The sequence below is a fragment of the Trachypithecus francoisi genome, unplaced genomic scaffold (genome assembly GCF_009764315.1).
Source record: "Trachypithecus francoisi isolate TF-2019V2 unplaced genomic scaffold, Tfra_2.0 Lachesis_group0, whole genome shotgun sequence".
NCBI classification, from domain to species: domain Eukaryota; kingdom Metazoa; phylum Chordata; class Mammalia; order Primates; family Cercopithecidae; genus Trachypithecus; species Trachypithecus francoisi.
Window position 1 is genome coordinate 126,402,751 of NW_022681453.1, and position 22,388 is coordinate 126,425,138.

Here is a 22,388-nt window from a genome sequence, read left to right on the forward strand (position 1 = left end):
TCTGATGGCCAGTGATGATGAGCATTTTTTCATCTGTCTGTTGGCTGTATGAATGTCTTCTTTTGAGAAATGTCAAAACAAAAAAAAAACAAAACAAAACAAACAAAAAAAAAACAACAACAAAAAAGAGAAATGTCTGTTCATATCCTTTCCCCACTTTTTAATGGGGTTGTTTGTTTTTTTCTTGTAAATTTGTTTGAGTTCTTTGTAGATTCTGGATATTAGCCCTTTGTCAGATGAGTGGATTGCAAAATTTTTCTCCCATTCTGTAGGTTGTCTGTTCACTCTGATGGTAGTTTCTTTTGCTGTGCAGAAGCTCTTTAGTTTAATTAGATCCCATTTGTCAATTTTGGCTTTTGTTGCCGTTGCTTTTGGTGTTTTAGACTTGAAGTCCTTGCCCATGCCTATGTCCTGAATGGTACTACCTAGGTTTTCTTCTAGGGTTTTTATGGTATTAGGTCTAACATTTAAGTCTCTAATCCATCTTGAATTAATTTTCGTATAAGGAGTAAGGAAAGGATCCAGTTTCAGCTTTCTACTTATGGCTAGCCAATTTTCCCAGCACCATTTATTAAACAGGGAATCCTTTCCCCATTTCTTGTTTCTCTCAGGTTTGTCAAAGATCAGATGGCCATAGATGTGTGGTATTATTTCTGAGGACTCTGTTCTGTTCCACTGGTCTATATCTCTGTTTTGGTACCAGTACCATGCTGTTTTGGTTACTGTAGCCTTGTAGTATAGTTTGAAGTCAGGTAGCGTGATGCCTCCAGCTTTGTTCTTATGACATAGGATTGTCTTGGCAATGCAGGCTCTTTTTTGGTTCCATTGAACTTTAAAGCCGTTTTTTCCAATTCTGTGAAGAAAGTCATTGGCAGCTTGATGGGGATGGCATTGAATCTATAAATCACCTTGAGCAGTATGGCCATTTTCACGATATTGATTCTTCCTCTCCATGAGCATGGTATGTTCTTCCATTTGGTTGTGTCCTCTTTTATTTCACTGAGCAGCGGTTTGTAGTTCTCCTTGAAGAGGTCCTTTACATCCCTTGTAAGTTGGATTCCTAGGTATTTTATTATCTTTGAAGCAATTGTGAATGGAAGTTCATTCATGATTTGGCTCTCTGTTTGTCTGTTACTGGTGTATAGGACTGCTTGTGATTTTTGCACATTGATTTTGTATCCTGAGACTTTGCTGAAGTTGCTTATCAGCTTAAGGAGATTTTGGGCTGAGACAATGGGGTTTTCTAAATATACAATCATGTCATCTGCAAACAGGGACAATTTGACTTTTTCTTTTCCTAACTGGATACCCTTGATTTCTTTCTCTTGCCTGATTGCCCTAGCCAGAACTTCCAACACTATGTTGAATAGGAGTGGTGAGAGAGGGCATCCCTGTCTTGTGCCAGTTTTCAAAGGGAATTTTTCCAGTTTTTGCGCATTCAGTATTATATTGTCTGTGGGTTTGTCATAAATAGCTCTTATTATTTTGAGGTACGCTCCATCAATACCGAATTTATTGAGCGTTTTTAGCATGAAGGGCTGTTGAATTTTGTCAAAAGCCTTTTCTGCATCTATTGAGATAATCATGTGGTTCTTGTCTTTGGTTCTGTTTGTATGCTGCATTACGTTTATTGATTTGCGAATGTTGAACCAGCCTTGCATCCCAGGGATGAAGCCCACTTGATCATGGTGGATAAGCTTTTTGATGTGCTGCTGAATCCGTTTGCCAGTATTTTATTGAGGATTTTTGCATCGATGTTCATCAGGGATATTGGTCTAAAATTTTCTTTTTTTGTTGTGTCTCCGCCAGACTTTGGTATCAGGATGATGTTGGCCTCATAAAATGAGTTAGGGAGGATTCCCTCTTTTTCTATTGATTGGAGTAGTTTCAGAAGGAATGGTACCAGCTCCTCCTTGTACCTCTGGTAGAATTCAGCTGTGAATCCATCTGGTCCTGGACTTTTTTTGCTTGGTAGGCTATTAATTATTGCCTCAATTTCAGAGCCTACTATTGGTCTATTTCGGGATTCAACTTCTTCCTGGTTTAGTCTTGGAAGAGTGTAAGTGTCCAGGAAATTATCCATTTCTTCTAGATTTTCTAGTTGATTTGCGTAGAGGTGTTTATAGTATTCTCTGATGGTAGTTTGTATTTCTGTGGGGTCCGTGGTGATATCCCCTTTATCATTTTTTATTGCATCTGTTTGATTCTTCTCTCTTTTCTTCTTTATTAGTCTTGCTAGTGGTCTGTCAATTTTGTTGATCTTTTCAAAAAACCAACTCCTGGATTCATTGATTTTTTGGAGGGTTTTTTGTGTCTCTATCTCCTTCAGTTCTGCTCTGATCTTAGTTATTTCTTGCCTTCTGCTAGCTTTTGAATGTGTTTGCTCTTGCTTCTCCAGTTCTTTTAATTGTGATGTTAGAGTGTCAATTTTAGATCTTTCCAGCTTTCTCTTGTGGGCATTTAGTGCTATAAATTTCCCTCTACGCACAGCTTTAAATGTGTCCCAGAGATTCTGGTATGTTGTATCTTTGTTCTCATTGGTTTCAAAGAACATCTTTATTTCTCCCTTCATTTCGTTATGTACCCAGTAGTCATTCAGGAGCAGGTTGTTCAGTTTCCATGTAGTTGAGCGGTTTTGATTGAGTTTCTTAGTCCTGAGTTCTAGTTTGATTGCACTGTGGTCTGAGAGACAGTTTGTTATAATTTCTGTTCTTTCACATTTGCTGAGGAGTGCTTTACTTCCAATGATGTGGTCAATTTTGGAATAAGTGCGATGTGGTGCTGAGAAGAATGTATATTCTGTTGATTTGGGGTGGAGAGTTCTATAGATGTCTATTAGGTCTGCTTGCTGCAGAGATGAGTTCAATTCCTGGATATCCTTGTTAACTTTCTGTCTCGTTGATCTGTCTAATGTTGATGGTGGAGTGTTGAAGTCTCCCATTATTATTGCATGGGAGTCTAAGTCTCTTTGTAAGTCTCTAAGGACTTGCTTTATGAATCTGGGTGCTCTTGTATTGGGTGCATATATATTTAGGATAGTTAGCTCTTCCTGTTGAATTGATCCCTTTACCATTATGTAATGGCCTTGTCTCTTTTGATCTTTGATGGTTTAAAGTCTATTTTATCAGAGACTAGGATTGCAACCCCTGCTTTTTATTGTTCTCCATTTGCTTGGTAGATCTTCCTCCATCCCTTTATTTTGAGCCTATTTATGTCTCTGCGTGTGAGATGGGTCTCCTGAATACAGCAGACTGATGGGTCTTGACTCTTTATCCAGTTTGCCAGTCTGTGTCTTTTAATTGGAGCATTTAGTCCATTAACATTTAAGGTTAATATTGTTATATGTGAACTTGATCCTGCCATTATGATATTAACTGGTTATTTTGCTCGTTAGTTGATGCAGTTTCTTCCTAGCCTTGATGGTCTTTACATTTTGGCATGTTTTTGCAAAGGCTGGTACCGGTTGTTCCTTTCCATGTTTAGGGCTTTCTTCAGGGTCTCTTGTAAGGCAGGCCTGGTGGTGACAAAATCTCTAAGCATTTGCTTATCTGTAAAGGATTTTATTTCTCCTTCACTTATGAAACTTAGTTTGGCTGGATATGAAATTCTGGGTTGAAAATTCTTTTCTTTAAGAACGTTGAATATTGGCCCCCACTCTCTTCTGCCTTGTAGAGTTTCTGCCGAGAGATCTGCTGTTAGTCTGATGGGCTTCCCTTTGTGGGTAACCCGACCTTTCTCTCTGGCTGCCCTTAAGATTTTTTCCTTCATTTCAACTTTGGTGAATCTGGCAATTATGTGTCTTGGAGTTGCTCTTCTTGAGGAGTATCTTTGTGGTGTTCTCTGTATTTCCTGAATTTGAATGTTGGCCTGCCCTACTAGGTTGGGGAAATTCTCCTGGATGATATCCTGAAGAGTGTTTTCCAACTTGGTTCCATTTTCCCCCCTCACTTTCAGGCACCCCAATCAGACGTAGATTTGGTCTTTTTACATAATCCCATACTTCTTGCAGGCTTTGTTCATTTCTTTTTCTTCTTTTTTCTTTTGGTTTCTCTTCTCACTTCATTTCATTCCTTTGATCCTCAATCACTGATACTCTTTCTTCCAGTTGATTGAGTCGGTTACTGAAGCTTGTGGATTTGTCACGTATTTCTTGTGTCACGGTTTTCATCTCTGTCATTTCATTTATGACCTTCTCTGCATTAATTATTCTAGCTATCAATTCTTCCACTCTTTTTTCAAGATTTTTAGTTTCTTTGCGCTGGGTACGTAATTCCTCCTTTAGCTCTGAGAAGTTTGATGGACTGAAGCCTTCTTCTCTCATCTCGTCAAAGTCATTCTCTGCCCAGCTTTGATCCGTTGCTGGCGATGAGCTGCACTCCTTTGCAGGGGGAGATGCACTCTTATTTCTTGAATTTCCAGCTTTTCTGCCCTGCTTCTTCCCCATCTTCGTGGTTTTATCTGCCTGTGGTCTTTGATGATGGTGACGTACTGATGGGGTTTTGGTATAGATGTTCTTTCTGTTTGATAGTTTTCCTTCTAATAGTCAGGCCCCTCAGCTGTAGGTCTGTTGGAGATTGCTTGAGGTCCACTCCAGACCCTGTTTGCCTGGGTATCAGCAGCAGAGGTTGCCGAAGATAGAATATTGCTGAACAGCAAGTGTACCTGTCTGATTCTTTCTTTGGAAGCTTCCTCTCAGGGGTGTACTCCACCCTGTGAGATGTGGGGTGTCAGACTGCCCCTAGTAGGGGATGTCTCCCAGTTAGGCTACTCAGGGGAGTAGCTTGAGCAGACAGTCTGTCCGTTCTCAGATCTCAACCTCCATGTTGGGAGATCCACTGCTCTCTTCAAAGCTGTCAGACAGAGTCGTTCACGTCTGCACAGGCCTCTGCTGCTTCCCCTTTTGTTGTAGCTGTGCCCTGTCCCCAAGGTGGAGTCTACAGAGACAGGCAGTTTCCTTGAGCTACTGTGAGCTCCACCCAGTTCGAGCTTCCCAGCGGCTTTGTTTACCTACTTAAGCCTCAGCAATGGCGGGCGCCCCTCCCCCAGCCTCGCTGCTGCCGTTTCGGTTAGATCGCAGACTGTTGTGCTAGCAATGAGGGAGGCTCCGTGGCCGTGGGACCCTCCCGGCCAGGTGTGGGTATAATCTCCTGGTGTGCCCCTTTGCTTAAAGCACAGTATTGGGGTGGGAATTACCCGATTTTCCAGGTGTTGTGTGTCTCAGTTCCCCTGGCTAGGAAAAGGGATTCCCTTCCCCCTTGCGCTTCCCAGGTGAGGCAATGCCTCGCCCTGCTTCAGCTCTCGCTGGTCGGGCTGCAGCAGCTGACCAGCACCAATTGTCTGGCACTCCCCAGTGAGATGACCCCAGTACCTCAGTTGAAAATGCAGAAATCACCAGTCTTCTGTGTCGCTTGTGCTGGGAGTTGGAGACTGGAGCTGTTCCTATTCGGCCATCTTGCTCCGCCCCCGGCATATTCTTCTTATGTGGAATGTCAACCTATATCTGCCTCCCCACTAACTGGACAGGCACCTGCACCTTAGTCTTTCTAAGTCCCAACATTAACATTGCCCCAGGAAATTAGAGCTTATCAGTACCCCTCAAACTCAAGTCCATCAGTGCAGAGCCATACAACTAATACCCCTACTTACAGGGTTAGGAATGGCTACTGCTACAGGAACCGGAATAGCCAGTTTATCTACTTCATTATCCTACTACCACACACTCTCAAAGGATTTCTCAGACAGTTTGCAAGAAATAACAAAATCTATCCTTACTTTACAATCCCAAATAGACTCGTTAGCAGCAGTGACTCTCCAAAACTGCCGAGGCCTAGACCTCCTCACTGCTGAGAAAGCTGGACTCTCCACCTTCTTAGCAGAAGAGTGTTGTTTTTACACTAACCAGTCAGGGATAGTACGAGATGCAGCCCGGCGTTTACAGGAAAAGGCTTCTGAAATCAGATGCCTTTCAAACTCTTATACCAACCTCTGGAGTTGGGCAACATGGCTTCTCCCCTTTCTAGATCCCGTGGCAGCCATCTTGCTATTACTCGCCTTTGGGCCCTGTATTTTTAACCTTCTTGTCAAATTTGTTTCCTCTAGAATTGAAGCCATCAAGCCACAGACGGTCTTACAAATGGAACCCCAAATGAACTCAACTAACAACTTCTACCGAGGACCTCTGGACCAACCCGTTGGCACTTTTCCCTGACCTAGAAAGCGCCCCTCTGGAGGACACCGTAACTGCAGGGCCCCTTCATCGCCCCTATCCAGCAGGAAGTAGTTAGAGCAGTCATAGGCCAAATTCCCAACAGCAGTTGGGTTTTCCTGTTAAGAGGGGGGATTGAGAGGTGACAACATGCTAGCAGCCCTCACTCTCAGCACCTCCTCAGTCTCAGCGTCCACTCTGGCCGTGCTTGAGGAGTCCTTCAGCCTGCCACTGCACTGTGGGAGCCCGTCTCTGGGATGGCCAAGGCCAGAACCGGCTCCCACTGCTTGCCGGGAGGTGTGGAGGGAGAGGCGCAGGTGGGAACCAGGGCTGCGCACGATGCTTGCAGGCCAGCGTGTTCTGGGTGGGCATGGGCTCAGCAGGCCCCGCACTCGGAGCGGGCAGCCAGCACTGCCAGCCCCGGGCAGTGAGGGGCTTAGCACCCGGGCCAGCCACTGCAGAGGGTGTGCAGAGTCCTCCAGGGCCATGGGCCGCCATGGGCTCCTGCATGGCATGAGCCTCCCAGTGGAGCACCACCCCCTGCGCCCCAGTGTCCGGTCCCATCAACCGCCCAAGGGCTGAGGAGTGCGGGTGCATGGAGCGGGACTGGCAGGCAGCTCCGCCTGCCGCCCCGGTGTGGGATCTACTAGGTGAAGCCAGCTGGGCTCCTGAGTCTAGTGGGGAGTTGGAGAACCTTTATGTCTAGCTAAGGGATTATAAATACACCAATCAGAACCCTATGTCTAGCTCAAGGTTTGTAAACACACCAATCAGTACTCTGTATCTAGCTAACCTAGTGGGGAGGTGGAGAACTTTTCTGTCTAGCACTCTGTGTCTGGCTAAAGGATTGTAAATGCACCAATCAGCACTCTGTGTCTAGCTCAGGGATTGTAAATGCACCAATCAGCACTCTGTCAAAATGGGACCAATCAGCTCTCTGTAACATGGACCAGTCAGCAGGATGTGGGTGGGGTCAGATAAGGGAATAAAAGCAAGCTGCCCAAGCCAGCAGTGGCAACCTGCTCGGGTCCCAAAACTGTGGAAGTTTTGTTCTTTCGCTCTTTACAATAAATCTTGCTGCCGTTCACTCTTTGGGTCCATGCCACCTTTGTGAGCTGTTAACACCGCGAAGGTCTACAGCTTCACTCCTGAAGTCAGCGAGACCACGAACCCACCAGAAGGAAGAAACTGCAGACACATCTGAACATCTGAAGGAACAAACTCCAGACACACCATCTTTAAGAACTGTAACACTCACCATGAGGGTCTGCGGCTTTATTCTTGAAGTCAGTGAGACCAAGAACCCACCAATTCTGGACACAATACCATTGGAGGAGCACATTTCAAGTTTTCTGCCTTAGACATAACAATTTACAGGTACTTAGTATGCTTCACTGGACAATAGAACTAATATTCAGAGTGTCAAAGGGGAATTAATTCTTGCCCTCTGCTTCAACCTATAGTGCTGTGTACCCCTGCATGGACTCATAAAGGAAAGAAACATTTTACTATAGAATAATATTAATCAAGGACAGAAATAACCAGGAAAGCATAATAAACCTTCATGACCCCACTGTCCAGCTTCAGGAATTACCAACTCATGGCCAAAGTTGTTTTATCTCCCACATTTTGAAGTAAATTTAAGATAATCTGTAAATAATTATATAACATCTTTAATTTCCACATTCATCCTCCCCCAAGGGTGTGGTGGTGAAAGAAAGTAGTAATTTATCAACACCATAAGGAGAATTGCTTATTTAAAAATTATAGAGGCCAGGCTTGTTGGCTCAAGCCTGCAATCCCAGCAGTTTGAGAGATCAAGGTGGGACAGTCCCTTAAAGTCAGGAGTTCAAGACATGCCTGGGCAACAAAGCAAGACCCGTTTCCATAAAAACTTTATAAAAAATTGGCTGGGCATGGTAGTTCATGCCTGTAATCCCAGCACTTTAAGAGGCTGGGGCAGGCAGATCTCTTGAGCCCAGGAGTTCAAGACCACTCTGGGCAACACAGACCTTGTCTCTACAAAAAATACAAAAATTAATTGGGCATAGTGGCATGTACCCATAGTCCAATCCTACTCGGGAAGCTGAGGTGGGATGATCATTTGAGCACGGGAGGCTGAGGTTGCAGTAAACCATGATCACACCACCGCACTCCAGCCTGAGCAACAGTAACACTCAAAAAAAAAAAAAAAAAAAAAAAAAACGTGTGGCATTAAAAAAAAAGGTACAATGAAATCTGGTTAAAAGCACTTTATTGATTACAGGATCAATTCACAACATTTCATAAAGCCACTGTACAAATAGAGGAATGAATCACTGTGTAAGAAAGATCTAAGAACAGTTAAATCATGATACAAGTCCATAGTTTATATGGTTTAGAGCTTTAAGAGCCTTAATCTAACATGTTTACCCTTCCCATAATTAGACTACTACTGACATTCATGTTCAATTGACACAAGTGTGTACAAATCATTCTAGGTAAAGACAAACATTTTCAGAATGCTTTAACAGGAAAATAATTTTAATCAACTTTAAAAACACACTTACATGTGAATGCCTTTGGATAGGAAAATAGAAATGCAAGTGTTCAGATGCTTCTTTGAAAAGAAAACAATAGGATAAAGCACCATTGTGTAAAAGACAAAAGGCTTGAGATATCTACCAAGTATATCACTGAAGTTCTATTAATTAAGAAATACTGTACGATGTAAGATTTTGTTGAATACATTTAACACCAGTTGGAACATAGCTTTTTTCCCCCTCCGTAATGCTGCTTTATCACAACTGTATTTTACAAAATCAGTAACTGGATTTAAAGAAGACATAGGAGATTTTATCAACATGCAAACATTTGCTAAATACAAGGTGTACCATCAATGTGTGATTAATAAGTTACTTTTTAAAAATAAAGTGCTAGCTTAGATATTCTATAAACCATTTCACTGAGTACCTATTATGTAACCAATATTTTAAAATATACACTGAATCTGAGGCAACCCAAAATGAACAATGGAAAGAAAACTAGTAAATCTGAAATGTACTTCACATTCTACTTAATCTAATTTAAAATATAAATTCATTGTGCAACCCATAAGATGGTCCAACCTGTGGATATTTTTAAAAATTCTAACAGAAGAAATCATTTAAAATTTTGCTTTTTCACAATGGCAAAAAGGAAAGAATTTGAACGTAATATTTAATTTAAAAAAAAATTCAGCCTGACTCAGACCCTGAAGATTTTAGAAAGAACATCTTCACTGTTAAAATGACAACAGGCCCAAATGGGGGATTGTTTAACCAGTTTTCCTAAGTTAAACCAAGAATAAGCCACAAGTATTCATTGTGTTACAACTTAGATCTGAGACATTTACATCAAAGCATATTTCCCTGAACATGTTCACACTGAAAATGCTTAAGGTCTTAAATTATTATTAAATCCAAAATACCAAGCGTATTGGAGGAGCTCAGTTATACAATATTGGCACAGCATTTTTAAGCACTAATAAAAGTTTCACTTTGTCACCTTAAGTCAAGATCCATTTATTAATAGGTTAAGTTTGAAATTCTGTAACATATTCTAGAAGCACCTACATCCATTATTTCCAGGAGACTAGTTTACTATTATCATGCAATCTCTGAGGTCATATGAGTCTAAAATGAAGGGAATTGCTGAACAGGCCCTTTTGCTGATGAGATATGAAGCCCAAATCTTTGCCTCTGAAGATGGAATTCAATGTGGTATGTGTAATCACAAGTAAAAACTTGGGCTAGGGAGGAATCCTGGATATTCAGTCTAAATCTCAAACAGTATAGCTGCCAAAAATGAGGCCTGTCCATTAAAGTAGAGGAGATATCCTTGCTGATAGCAAAAACTGCTTTTATTTTATTTATTTATTTATTTTTTTGAGACGGAGTCTTGCTCTGTCGCCCAGGCTGGAGTGCAGTGGCGTGCTCTCAGCTCACTGCAAACTCTGTCTCCCAGGTTCAAGCAATTCTCTGCCTCAGCCTCACGAGTAGCTGAGATGACAGGCACCCGCCACCACACCTGGCTCATTTTTGTATTTTTAGTAGAGACGGGGTTTCACCATCTTGGCCAGGCTGGTCTTGAACTCCTGACCTCGTGATCCACCTGCCTCAGTCTCCCAAAGTTCTGGGATTACAGGCATGAGCCACTGTGCCTGGCCAAGAACTGCTCTTAAGCAGGTTTTTGGGATGATATGCTAAACACCACAGGGTGATCACGTATTTAGAAAATAGTATGTATCTCTAAAATATTCTTGCCAGATCTCAAAAAATTACTCTTCTTGACATGCTACAGAGTCGACAAATTAACCTTCTGAGGCACATTATGTTTAAATGTTTCCTAGAAAGTAAAGAAGGAAACCTGGCTGGGCACGGTGACTCACGTCTGTAATCCCAGCACTCTGGGAGGCTGAGGCCAGTGGATCACTTGAGGCCAGTAGTAGGAGATCAGACTGGCCAAGATGGCGAAACCCCGTCTCTACTAAAAATTCAAAAATTAGCTGGGCATGGTGGCATATGCCTATAGTCCCAGCTACTTGGGAGGCTGGGGCACAAGAATCACTTGAACCCGGGAGGCAGAGGTTGAGGCTGCAATGAGCCAAGACCGTGCCTCTGCACATGCCAGCCTGGGTGACAGAGATTCTGTCTTTAAAAAAAAAAAAAAAAAAAAAGGAACATTAACTGCAATATTCTTGATGATGCATATTTTTAAAAACTAAATCCAGCCAGATTTTTCAGTCTTAAAAAGTAAGATAAAAAATATTCAACATCTCTACAAATTATATACTCATTGAATTCAGGAACAACAACAGAATTAAACAAATAATCAGCTCAACTTAAACTGCAAGTAAACAAATATACTTAGCAACTGGAGCCTCTAATATTAGAAAGCAAAGGTGTAACCAGAAAGGTAACTGTAGTGAGGCTACTCTGTAGCCATTTGTTTATGTGTATAATTAACCACAAGTGTTAAATAGTTTTTAGTTGCCGAATAAATATTTAATTATGGGAACTGTCTTAAACTCCTCTTCATAAACTTTAAGAACATTAAAATAAATGTCATTTTGAAATATGTTAAGGCCATATAATTCCTGTGGTCTGTATGCCTCTGACTACTATAATAACTTTTAAGTAGAGGAGATTCTCTTTTATACATTTAAGGTTATTTTTATGCATAATACAATTGCTTTCTTGAACAGGACTTCAGAATAAATTTCTGACTAACCTACATGGCAAACTTTCCCCAACCCTCTTTTTCCGGAAATGAATACATTCCTTTATTCTTTTCTCAAAGAGCTGTTCTTTATGAAGTGATATAAACAGCCTACAAATAAACATTAATAGCATTAATAGCAAAAGTTCATATAATTTTTAAAAATTTGTATTTTATTTTTTTAATTTGAGATGGAGTCTCACTCTGTCGTCTAGGCTGGAGTACCGTGGCACAATCTCGGCTCACTGCAACCTCCGCCTCCTGAGTTCAGGCGATTCTCCTGCCTCAGCCTCCCAAGTAGGTGGGATTACAGGAATGTGCCACCACACCCAGCTAACTTTTGTATTTTTAGAAGAGATGGGGTTTCACCATGTTGGCTGGGCTGGTCGTGAACTCCTGACCTCAAGTGATCCACCCACCTTGGCCTCCCAAAGTGCTGGGATTACAGGTGTGAGCCACTGCACCCAGCCAAAAAGTTAATAGAAATCTTAACCAAAATATAAATATACATTCATAACTGCCATCTACAATATTCTGTTTTGATCCTATATCTTAATTTGCCTTTATCTATTTTATTATTCTTCTAATTGTCAACTGATTTTAATAAACAAAACTGATATTGATATCTTTACAGTTGATGCATATATTAGCACATTCACAATATAAACAAAAAATTCAGAGGTAAAATTTGGGAATATTTAGGTTAAGGTTACACATGTTCAAAAGTTAACACAGACCTATCTGAAAAGTAACTAAGTTACAAAACAATGCACATCTATATATCAGAATAATCCAAGACTTAACCATCACGCAAGACTGACAATCTTCTATTATAAATCATTCCAACTTATTTGTAAAAGAAAATCCAACAGGAAAAGTATCTTTAACTTGGTGGTGGGGGACATTCTAGTAATAGACACATTATTATACCACAGAAGAACTATTTATCTCTAACTCCTTTAAGAACTGCTTTAGGAATTTTTATTTTGGCTTTAAGTAGAATCACTTAGATCTAGATATCCTTTGAAGCAAAACCACTTAGAAACCAGTATTTTGTGCTAAGGAAGGGAAGAAATATTACAAAATATTGCAAAACAGAACAAAAAGCTTAAGGGTTTCATTTTAAGAAATGTAAAGGCATGGATATTTCACATCGATTCAGATTTTATAGTATGCAAACGTGAAATAAACCACCATATTACAACAAATACGTCTTAGTGATTGGTTAGATTTCACACTTCTCTCCAAATGTAACACTGTCACACTGCATTTCCTCTCTAAAGTATACTGATAGCACTGGGAAAGATGTTCAGATGCAGGGACAATCCCAATGTTTACCAAACTTCTGAAAGATGAATATACACTACAAACTTAGTTCCAAATATGAAATGAATAGGAAAGTTCAGCTATTTAGGGGGGTACTCAAAGTGTCAACCGATCATAACTAGGCTTTTAAAATGTCAGAACCATTTATATGCTATTATCTACTTTTTATTAATAAATTCTAAAGAAGTTTCTTATGTATGTCCAAAATATCAGTGAAATCTCTAATCTCTGGCCTTCAGATTATCTGTCCCCTCAAAGGACTGAAAGCGAGCACTTAGATTAATAGTATATGGTAAATGATGCATGAGAAACGAAGGACTCTCCTCAGAGGTGCCCCTCCTGTCAATGCTCTTAAACATGAAGCCATCAGGATCTCTTAGATTCAAAGAGATATCAGGATTCAAGGGGACTTTCTTCAGACATAAATATACACATATACAGTATCATTTCTGTCTATTTCTGTACCTGGTTCTTCCATTACAAAACTAAAAAATGTGACATTTCTTGTGTATACAAAGTTAAAAATGTACTTCTTAAAAAATGCAAACACAATGGCGACCTGCTATAATGTGTACATTATGTTCTACACAAAGAAAATAGACTCTGAGTACACACAATTCATTAAGGTTCAATTAACCCAACCCCTCAAATTAATACATTGGTCCTTTTGATCTCAGAAGGCGCCTTTGCCTTTCTTTCCCCCCGACTTTTTTTTGGTAGTATACTGAAAGCTTGTTTTTGTATATAATCTCATAGAAAAATCTTCACCTGCAAATATAAGGTAGAATTTTTTCACAGCTATAGGCTGTAGCATTGATTTCTCCAGATATATCAATGGAGAACAAAGAACATGTATGACACTGTTAATTCCAGATTCTAAGAAAACTGTCCCAAGAGCCTGTTGCCACAGCCATGCCATCATCAGTTACACCTAAGCAGCTCACACGGTTGTCATGACCAGCAAGGACACCTGAAAAAAAAAAATTCAGTAAAAAATTAGCAATTGTAGAGTTTTAGAATTAAACAAGTATATGCAGAGATTTAAAAGGGTACTTAAAAACTATCAGTCCAGTCTGAAAGCTCATCAGTTAAAAAATAATAATACTTTAAAAGAAAACAAATTTCTCTGAGTAAGAAGACAGGTTAGAAAGAAGTAAGCTGGATGTATTTATAAATTTGGATTATTTGAATTTTGACATGTGCCTCAATTGTGGTTTTATTTTTTGAAACATCATTTTATAATTCAACTTATATCTAGGAAAACATATGCAGACAATTATTCCACGTCTTTAGTAAGTTCATGATATTCCAAATTTTGCTACTGAGCTACGCTATTTTCAACAAAAACAAGATTTTCAGTGAAGTTCTCTGAAGTAGTCCTTCACCACAGGAACAATAAAAACCTAAGAATAAAGCTGCCTTACATCATTGCTTCCAAGAATACCACATAATTTATTTACTTTCTTATGCTAATCACCAAACTCTGGAATGTTATTGGTCATAACTTTCTGAAACCATGAAACCCATCTAGTTTTCATTTCTTTCACATATTAAACTCACTTGATATATTTCCAATATTTGGGAGGAAAACAAGAAATACAGTAAGATCATTAAGAAAAATTAGAATACATCAAATGCTCAAAAAATTTTTTAAATACACTATGTTTGAATTTACATTATCTCCCTATATTCGTAAGCATATCATTTTCTATCAATCATCTCAGGAAAAGAAGTTCATCTTGTCTAACTCTAAATATTCTCTATAGTATCTCCAGTAATGGCCATGTTTTGCAATGGGAAAATTTATCATTATGAGTTGAAATAACAAATAAAAAAAAGAACATTGTGGGTAAATACTTTAAGTCACACTGGAGAGGGAAATGAATTAGCAATTCCCCAGTCAGGATCCAATTTTAAGTTCAAAGTTCCAGTTGAGCCAACTTGAAACCAGCTTGTAAGCAAAGTAAAACTAAAACTCAAGCATATAAGTGTGGACAACAAGCACATTTTTATTTTGTTATGGATACGAATTGTTTCAATCCAGGCAAAACACCAAATATCTTTACAAAGTAATTGGCTTTAAGCAACAGAATACTTCCAGGAATCTACTTGCAAAGTGTAAAACTGCAAACCATGCACCCTATTAAAAGAGGCTGTAGAAAATTATTCCTGGAAAAAACTTACACTGCCTCTATTACCTCAGGAACCCCAACAACTGCATAGGGGGGTTAAAAGGGTAAGGACATAAATCCACAAGGACAGTGAGATGAGAGCAGGCAATGGCAACAAACTTTTGTAAGCTGGATGGTGGTAACTGTTAATGAACCCCAAAATAGTGAGTTCAAAATGAATAATATAGTAAGCCAAGTAACAAAATTACACTGCAGATTCTCCAAAAGCATCCCTACTAGGTGGAAACAGGTATCTCTGGAACAGGTAGGGGCAAAGGCAGAGAAAAATAAGATTGCACTGGAAAGTGTTCATCAGTCAGTAAGACCCCCCAGGTGTCCTCTTCTTCCACTCTGCAGAGTCAGGTGACGGATCATCCTGTGCTGTGGCATAAGACTAGAGACTCACTCAGTGGAAAGGGTAAAACAGGATCTCCTGACTGGAAGAAAACAGACACAGATGAGATTGGTAAAACTGCCAAAATGGGGAATAAAGGAAGTTTACTAGCTAAATGCTATGGCCCCTCAGGTTTTCTCTAGAAATCAGCCCCCAAACTGGCAGCCAGTTTATACACTTCATGGAGGAAAGTGGAAGATGGAAAAAAGGAAGAAAGGCAGAAAGGCAGACTGACAGACATAGGAGAGCTTCCTCAGTTAACGGCCAGCCAGATCACCCTTCAGGGAGGCCTAGAGTCAGCACACCAGCCATGTGCTCAGAGCTTCAAATGGTTTTACTGCCTCACTCTTAAGTATGAATAAGAACTAATACTTTTAAGGAAATACTCTAAAAATAAGGACAGGAAACCCCAAAAATGAAGAAAAAAAAAAACGAAAAAAACTTGGCAACACAAAAGACTATGCTTGAAGAAGAAACTAAAAAAAATGTTTTTCACTAATAAGCTCAGAGAAACACAAGACTTCATTTATGAATAAAAGTGTGGGGAGACCCCCTGAAACTATTGCTACGGAATAAAAGATGAAATACTCCTGATTATTGTAAATACAAAATTGCATGCAGGATTGTGTAAAGACAATGCCAGGTTGGACTGCCAGAATGAGCCAACAGCACATGATGTGCTTCCCCCAGAAGAGAGCCTATGAATGGACGTACAGTCAGGGAGGTTTCACATCACCAAGATTCCTATCCCAGAAAAGCAGATGTTCATAGCTCTGAGAATGGAATGTGACCCTCGTGGAGAGCCTATAAACGGATGCATGGGGAGCACCTGTCCATATGGATAAGATAGGGCTATAAATGCCCTCATCTTGCCACGGTTCTTCTAGGCCTCTTTAGGGTTAAGGCATACTCCCTTCTGGGAATTTCTGGTCTAACCGGTTGTCTAGCTTCACGTCTTCTTTCTATGGATTGTTTGTAACCAGCTTTTCCTGTAACTGTTACTGCTGATTAATATCTTGCTAATCATAGATTATGGAAAGACTTTCTGTTTTAAGGCTCTGTGAGAAATTACTGATGCACACACTATATTGTAAATTATCTCTGTATACTGTACTTCTGCATACAGATGTTATGTTAAAGAACTACTTCATCCCCAAGTGACCATCTCACCATCATCAAATGACCCTAAATCCCTCACTAACCTACCCCCGCCCTCACTAAACTTAATAATAAAATGCTGGCATATCCAGTGCATTGTTGGCACCGTGGGACCGGAAGGCGGTGATCCCCCAGACCCGGCTTTCACTATCTTGTTTGTGCCTATTATTTCTCGACCTGCCGATCCGCCTGGGAACAAAGAGAGAGCCCTGTTACATTGTGGGCTGCTGGCCAGATCCCGCAATATAAAAGAATGGGTGCCACCAAAAAAAAAAAAAAAAAAAAAAAAAGAAAAAAGAAAAACCCAGAACAAAATAGCTCTTAGGTTAAAAAGATGGCAGTGAAAATGAAAATCAAAACTTAACAGAGGGGTTGAAACCCGAGGTGAGGTTTCCTTCCAGAAGATAAAGCAAAAAAGATGGAAACTAAAAAAAATACAATTAAAAAGTCAGGCCGGGCACAGTGGCTCATGCCTGTAATCCCAGGTCGTTGGGAGGCTAAGGCGGGCAGATCACCTGAGGTCACGAGTTCAAGACCAGCCTGGCCAATATGGTGAAACCCGTCACTACTAAAAATACAAAAACTAGCCAGGCATGGTGGTGTGCGCTTGCAATCCCAGCTAGTCTACTTGGGAGGCTGAGGCAGGAGAATTGCTGGAACCTGGGAGGCAGAGGCTGCAGTGAGCCAAGATCACACCATTGCCTTCCAGCCTGGGCAACACAGCAAGACTCCATTTCAAAAAAAAAAAAAAATTCTTAAAAACAAAAAAAAGAAGTCAAAGGATCAGTCCAGGAAGCCCATTATCAACATAATGGGAGATCTAGAAAAAGGGAATGATGATAATGGAGAAGAAATAATATTCAACAAGCCCCCACCCCCAAGTACACCCCCAAGTGTCCCTATTCTATAAGGCAATCAGTTTCCAGATCAAAAAGGCACACTAAATATCCAGCACAATGAATGAAAATGGATCTGCTCCAAGACATATCAAAAGTGGCAGAACGTGTGAAGATTCATTAGTGAGAAGCACATCAAAACTAAGACTATACACCAAAAAATTAACTCTAGAAAATACAAAAAAAGCTCCATGGCGAAAGAAGTTATAACACGTCTCATGGCTCAGCAGCAAAAGACTTTTTGAAAAGTCGGAATTACGTAAACAGTGAATGTGGCTCTAAACAAAATCTATCATATGGGAAAAAATTGGTTGGGAAGAAGGTGGCTATGGTGGGAGCAGCTTAAAACCAAACCCTTATCATCTATGATAATAGGTCAACAACAGATAACACCTAATGTTTTTTTTAAACAAGTAACAGCAATACAGGCATGTTATTTAGAGATATGTAAGTAAGTCAGGTGAGGTGATTCAAGCCTGTAATCCCAGCTACTCCAGAGGTTGAGGCAGGAAGAAACCAGCCTTAGCAACATAAAGAGATCCTGTCCAAACAAAACAAAACAAAGGTGGAGAGAGAGAGGAGGAGTAGTTAATGACTAAATGTAGTTACTTTGGGGAGCAGAAACTATGGGTTGGGAATGAAGCAATGTTGTGTTTTGGTAACAAGCTATATAGGACAATTGGATTGCTTTAAGTATAATTTTGATTTTTAAAAAGAGTTAAAAATTACTCTGTGTGACTTGTTATTAATGACAGTCCCCAGTATGACTTAATATGTATTGTCATCTTGTGGAAGCTACAGAGGAGGACTCAGGGTATGGGGCTAAGGGAAGTGACAGGTGTATGTCCTGTCCCATACAAGATCTGCTTCCGAAGGAAGAAAACCAGCAGTTACAATGTTTCCTGTCAGGTGATAAGAAAAGTGTGATTTCTAAAAGACCACACTGAATCACATTCACTATCCATCTTTAACTCTGAAGTCTAAGAAACAAGAAAATATTACAGACCTCAGTGCGATTCTTCAGAAAGCAAAAGTGTAAATATGGCTTATGGATTATAACCACAAACAAAGGGTAACAAAGAACATGATGAGAACCATTGGGTTACCACTTCCCACAACTCCAAGATGTCCATGGAGGCCTAGAATACAACTGACGGGAACCTCTTCACACTTCCTGAAAATGAGAACCTAATGTGGACTGATTTACTAACCTGCACGATCTCCTTTTAGCGTGTCCCATACGTTACAATTAAAGTCATCGTAACCAGCCAACAAGAGACGCCCACTTTTTGAGAAGGCTACGGAAGTGATTCCACAGATGATATTGTCATGAGAATACAATAATAACTCTTGATCTGCACGAAGGTCAAAGAGCCGGCAAGTGGCATCATCAGAGCCAGTGGCGAAGGCATATCCATTTGGGAAAAACTAGACAGGAGAGTAACAAACATTTATTCTACAGATGTATGCAAAATCATAGGAGGCAGTGTAATAATAGACAAATCTAGACTAATAGTCCAACTTGGCTACTTACCAGGTGAGCGATGTTGGGCACTAAGATTCTTAAATATTTTGAGCCTTAGATTCCATTTCAAAGTGTTGGTTAGGACTGAACTAAATAACATATGCAAAGTACACAGCCTATTGTTCAGAACACAGCAAATATTCAACAAATACTGGCTCTGGTTCTCCATATGTCATATTGGAACATTTAAGGTAAGTACTAATATTTATAGAATATATATGTGTGTGTGTGGCTACTGCAGAACGAGCGGCAAGGAGATAAAAGGTCCACAATCCTCATAGGGTTATAAGGACCCCTTAGGACAGTTCTTTTTCAGAATTCAGAATTTTTCAGATTTTAGAAAGGTAATATACTGCATATTTGGTAAAACCCAAATATGGTGCAGTGTACAATACACTATCAAGTCAACATTATTAAACAACACTATTCAGATCCTCAATATCTTATTTCATGCCTTCTTAGGGTATCAGTATTTCCAAGTTGTCTACTAGTCTCCTACACAATGGTGTTTTGGGTCCTTGAATTTTTAATGGCTTTTGTTTAATGAATTTCGACGTTATGGTGTCACTACTGTCCATTTTGTTAAGATAAAACTTCTCTCATCTTACAGTTTTTGCTCCAATTCTACTTCGGTTAATAGCAAGACAGTAATATTACTACAGATTTCCTTCCAGTTTATGACTTACCCACTCTCTCACTGTTACATTTAGCCTTCCTGGGTCATTTTGCTTTAGGTATACTTCTTGCAAACAACATTGTAGTTCAGTTTATTCCATACCTTTCAATAGCAGTCATCATTTATGTGTAATGCCTTGCGTGATTATTCTTGGGTCTTAATATCTTATCCTATATTCTATTTAGTGTATTTTCTCCCTACATCATGGCTATGATCTCTGATACAGTATTTCTCCCTTAACACTTGGCAGATACTCTTCAGGAGCCTTCCAGCTGTGTCTATTGTGAAAAAGTGTGAGGTTAGCTTAGTTTTTAATCTCTTATATCTAGGTAATCTGCGTTTTCATCTTGAATTTTCTTCCATCTTTTGATACTCTAAATTCAACAGGACGTGTTGGTTTTTCTTAATTACTTTTCTTTGTTATTTTTGAGATGGAGTCTTGCTCTGTCGCCCAGGCTAGAGTGCAGTGGCGCAATCTCAGCTCACTACAACTTCTGCCTCCTGGGTTCAAGTAATTCTCCTGCCTCAGTCTCCTCGGTAGCTGGGATTATAGGCATGCACCACAACGCCTGGCTAACTTTTTTGCATTTTTAGTAGAGACAGGGTTTCATTATGTTGGCCAGGGTGGGCTTGAACCCCTGGCCTCAAGTGATCTGCCTGCCTCAGCCTCCCAAAGTGCTGAGATTACGGGCATGAGCCACAGCACCTGGCCCTTCTTTTTATTACTTTTTAAAAACTACTTCATAAGACCCTTAGACCTTCAACTCAATGTTTGTCTTCAACTAAGATATTTTTTAAAAAATTACTTCTTGGCTATCCTTCTGCTTCCAGCCAAAACAGAGTAACAGTGATTGGATTTGCTCCACACCTTAAAGAACTAAAAACAACTGGACAAAAATATGTAAAACATGGTTCTAAAAACATTGGATATCAGTCAACTAAGGAGTGTGCCTCTGAGAAACAATAAATAAAAGAGGCCGGGTGCGGTGGCTCACACCTGTAATCCCAGCACTTTGGGAGGCTGAGGTGGGCAGATCATCTGAGGTCAGGAGTTCGAGACCAGCCTGCCCAACATAGTGAAACCCCGTCTCTACCAAAAATACAAAAATTAGCACAGTGTGGTGGCAGGTGCCTGCAGTCCCAGCTACTTAGGAGGTTGAGGCTGGAGAATCCCTTGAGCCCGGGAGGCGGAGGTTGCAGTGAGCCGAGATCACATCACTGTACTCCAGCTTGGGTGAAAGAATGAGCCTCTGTCTCAAAATAAGTAAGTAAATAAATAAATAATTCCTACAGCTGCTCCATCTTACTACCTTACTACCATCTTACTATGAAAGTTTACAGGTCGTGGTGAAGGGAAGAGAAATGCAGCTGGAGCCCACTGGCCTCCCTGAGTTGAGGAGACAGCACTGGGAATCCAAGAAGTCCACAGCAGCTAGAGTTCACAGAGAGTGCCGGAGAGGGCAAAGTTTGGCAGAGAAAACTCCAGAGGCATGTGGAGGGCCTCTTTTAGGTATTCAACTGAGTACCGATCAGCAGAGTCGTGTGAGAAAACTAATCAAGCAGAAAAGAAACACCCAAAAAGATTAGAGGAAACAAACTCTGGTGCATACATAGGATGAGAATGATGCCTATCCCCTCCAGCCAGAGGGAAAACCTCATAATACATAGGAAAAACCTCGTAATTTATAGGGAAGAGGGTTTGTAAGTCTTTTGCCTCACCAGTGGGGCAAAATTAAGCACACACAGTGTGACTCTGGTCCCATCTAACAAAACTTACATGCAAACCCTGTAATGATCAAATCATTTCCAAGTAACTTAACTTGGCCAGTCTGATTTTAGCTATGCCCCAGAGCAAACCTAAACAATATTTTTATGAATATAGAATTATCTAGCATCCAACAAGGTAAAATTCACAATGTCTGGTATCTAATAAAAATTCACCAGACTGGCCGGGCGTGGTGGCTCAAGCCTGTAATCCCAGCACTTTGGGAGGCCGAGACGGGTGGATCACGAGGTCAGCAGATCGAGACCATCCTGGCTAACACAGTGAAACCCCGTCTCTACTAAAAAATACAAAAAACTAGCCGGGTGAGGTGGCGGGGGCCTGTAGTCCTAGCTGCTCGGGAGGCTGAGGCAGGAGAATGGTGTAAACCCAGGAGGCAGAGCTTGCAGTGAGCTGAGATCCGGCCACTGCACTCCAGCCTGGGCGACAGAGGGAGACTCCGTCTCAAAAAAAAAAAAAAAAAAAAAAAAAAAAAAATTCACCAGGCAGGCAAAAAAGCAAGAAAATATGACCTATAATTAGGAGAAAAATTAATCAGTTGAAAAAAACAGAAAAAGTCACAGAAGACAAAATTAACAGACAAAGACAACGACAATGTCTGGGATGAAAAGTGCACTGGATGTGTTCATGGCCGATTAGATACTACAGAAGAGAAAAGACACATGAAGGCAAAGCAATAGGAACCATCCAAAGTAAAATACAGAAAGAAAAATAGCCTGAACAATAAAATGAACAGAACATGAGTGAGCTCTGGGAAAACTTCAAGTAGTTTAATGTCTCTGTAACTTAAAAGTCTCCAAAGGAAGGAAGAGAGGAGACAGAAAAAAAATCTGATTAGGGGCCGGGGTGCAGTGGCTCACGCCTTTAATCCCAGCACTTTGGGAGGCCGAGGTTGGCGGATCACCTGAGGTCAGGTGTTTGAGACCAGCCTGGCCAACATAATGAAACCCCACCTCCACTAAAAATACAAAAAATTAGCCAGGCATGGTGGTGTGTGCCTGCAGTCCCAGCTACTC

The 22,388-nt window shown here is 40.5% G+C and overlaps 1 protein-coding gene across 1 annotated transcript in view; it reads right to left on the bottom strand.

The window, feature by feature from the left end:
* Positions 1 to 8,442: 8,442 nt before the first annotated feature.
* GNB4 (G protein subunit beta 4) overlaps positions 8,443 to 22,388 on the bottom strand; it is a 59,005-nt gene continuing 45,059 nt past the window's right edge. The window contains exons 9-10 of the mRNA XM_033211764.1: positions 18,600 to 18,816; positions 8,443 to 13,739 (exon numbers count right to left, since the gene is read on the bottom strand). Coding sequence (XP_033067655.1) covers positions 13,633 to 13,739; positions 18,600 to 18,816 — 324 coding nt within the window. The 3' untranslated portion in view covers positions 8,443 to 13,632. The remainder of the gene's footprint in view (positions 13,740 to 18,599; positions 18,817 to 22,388) is intronic.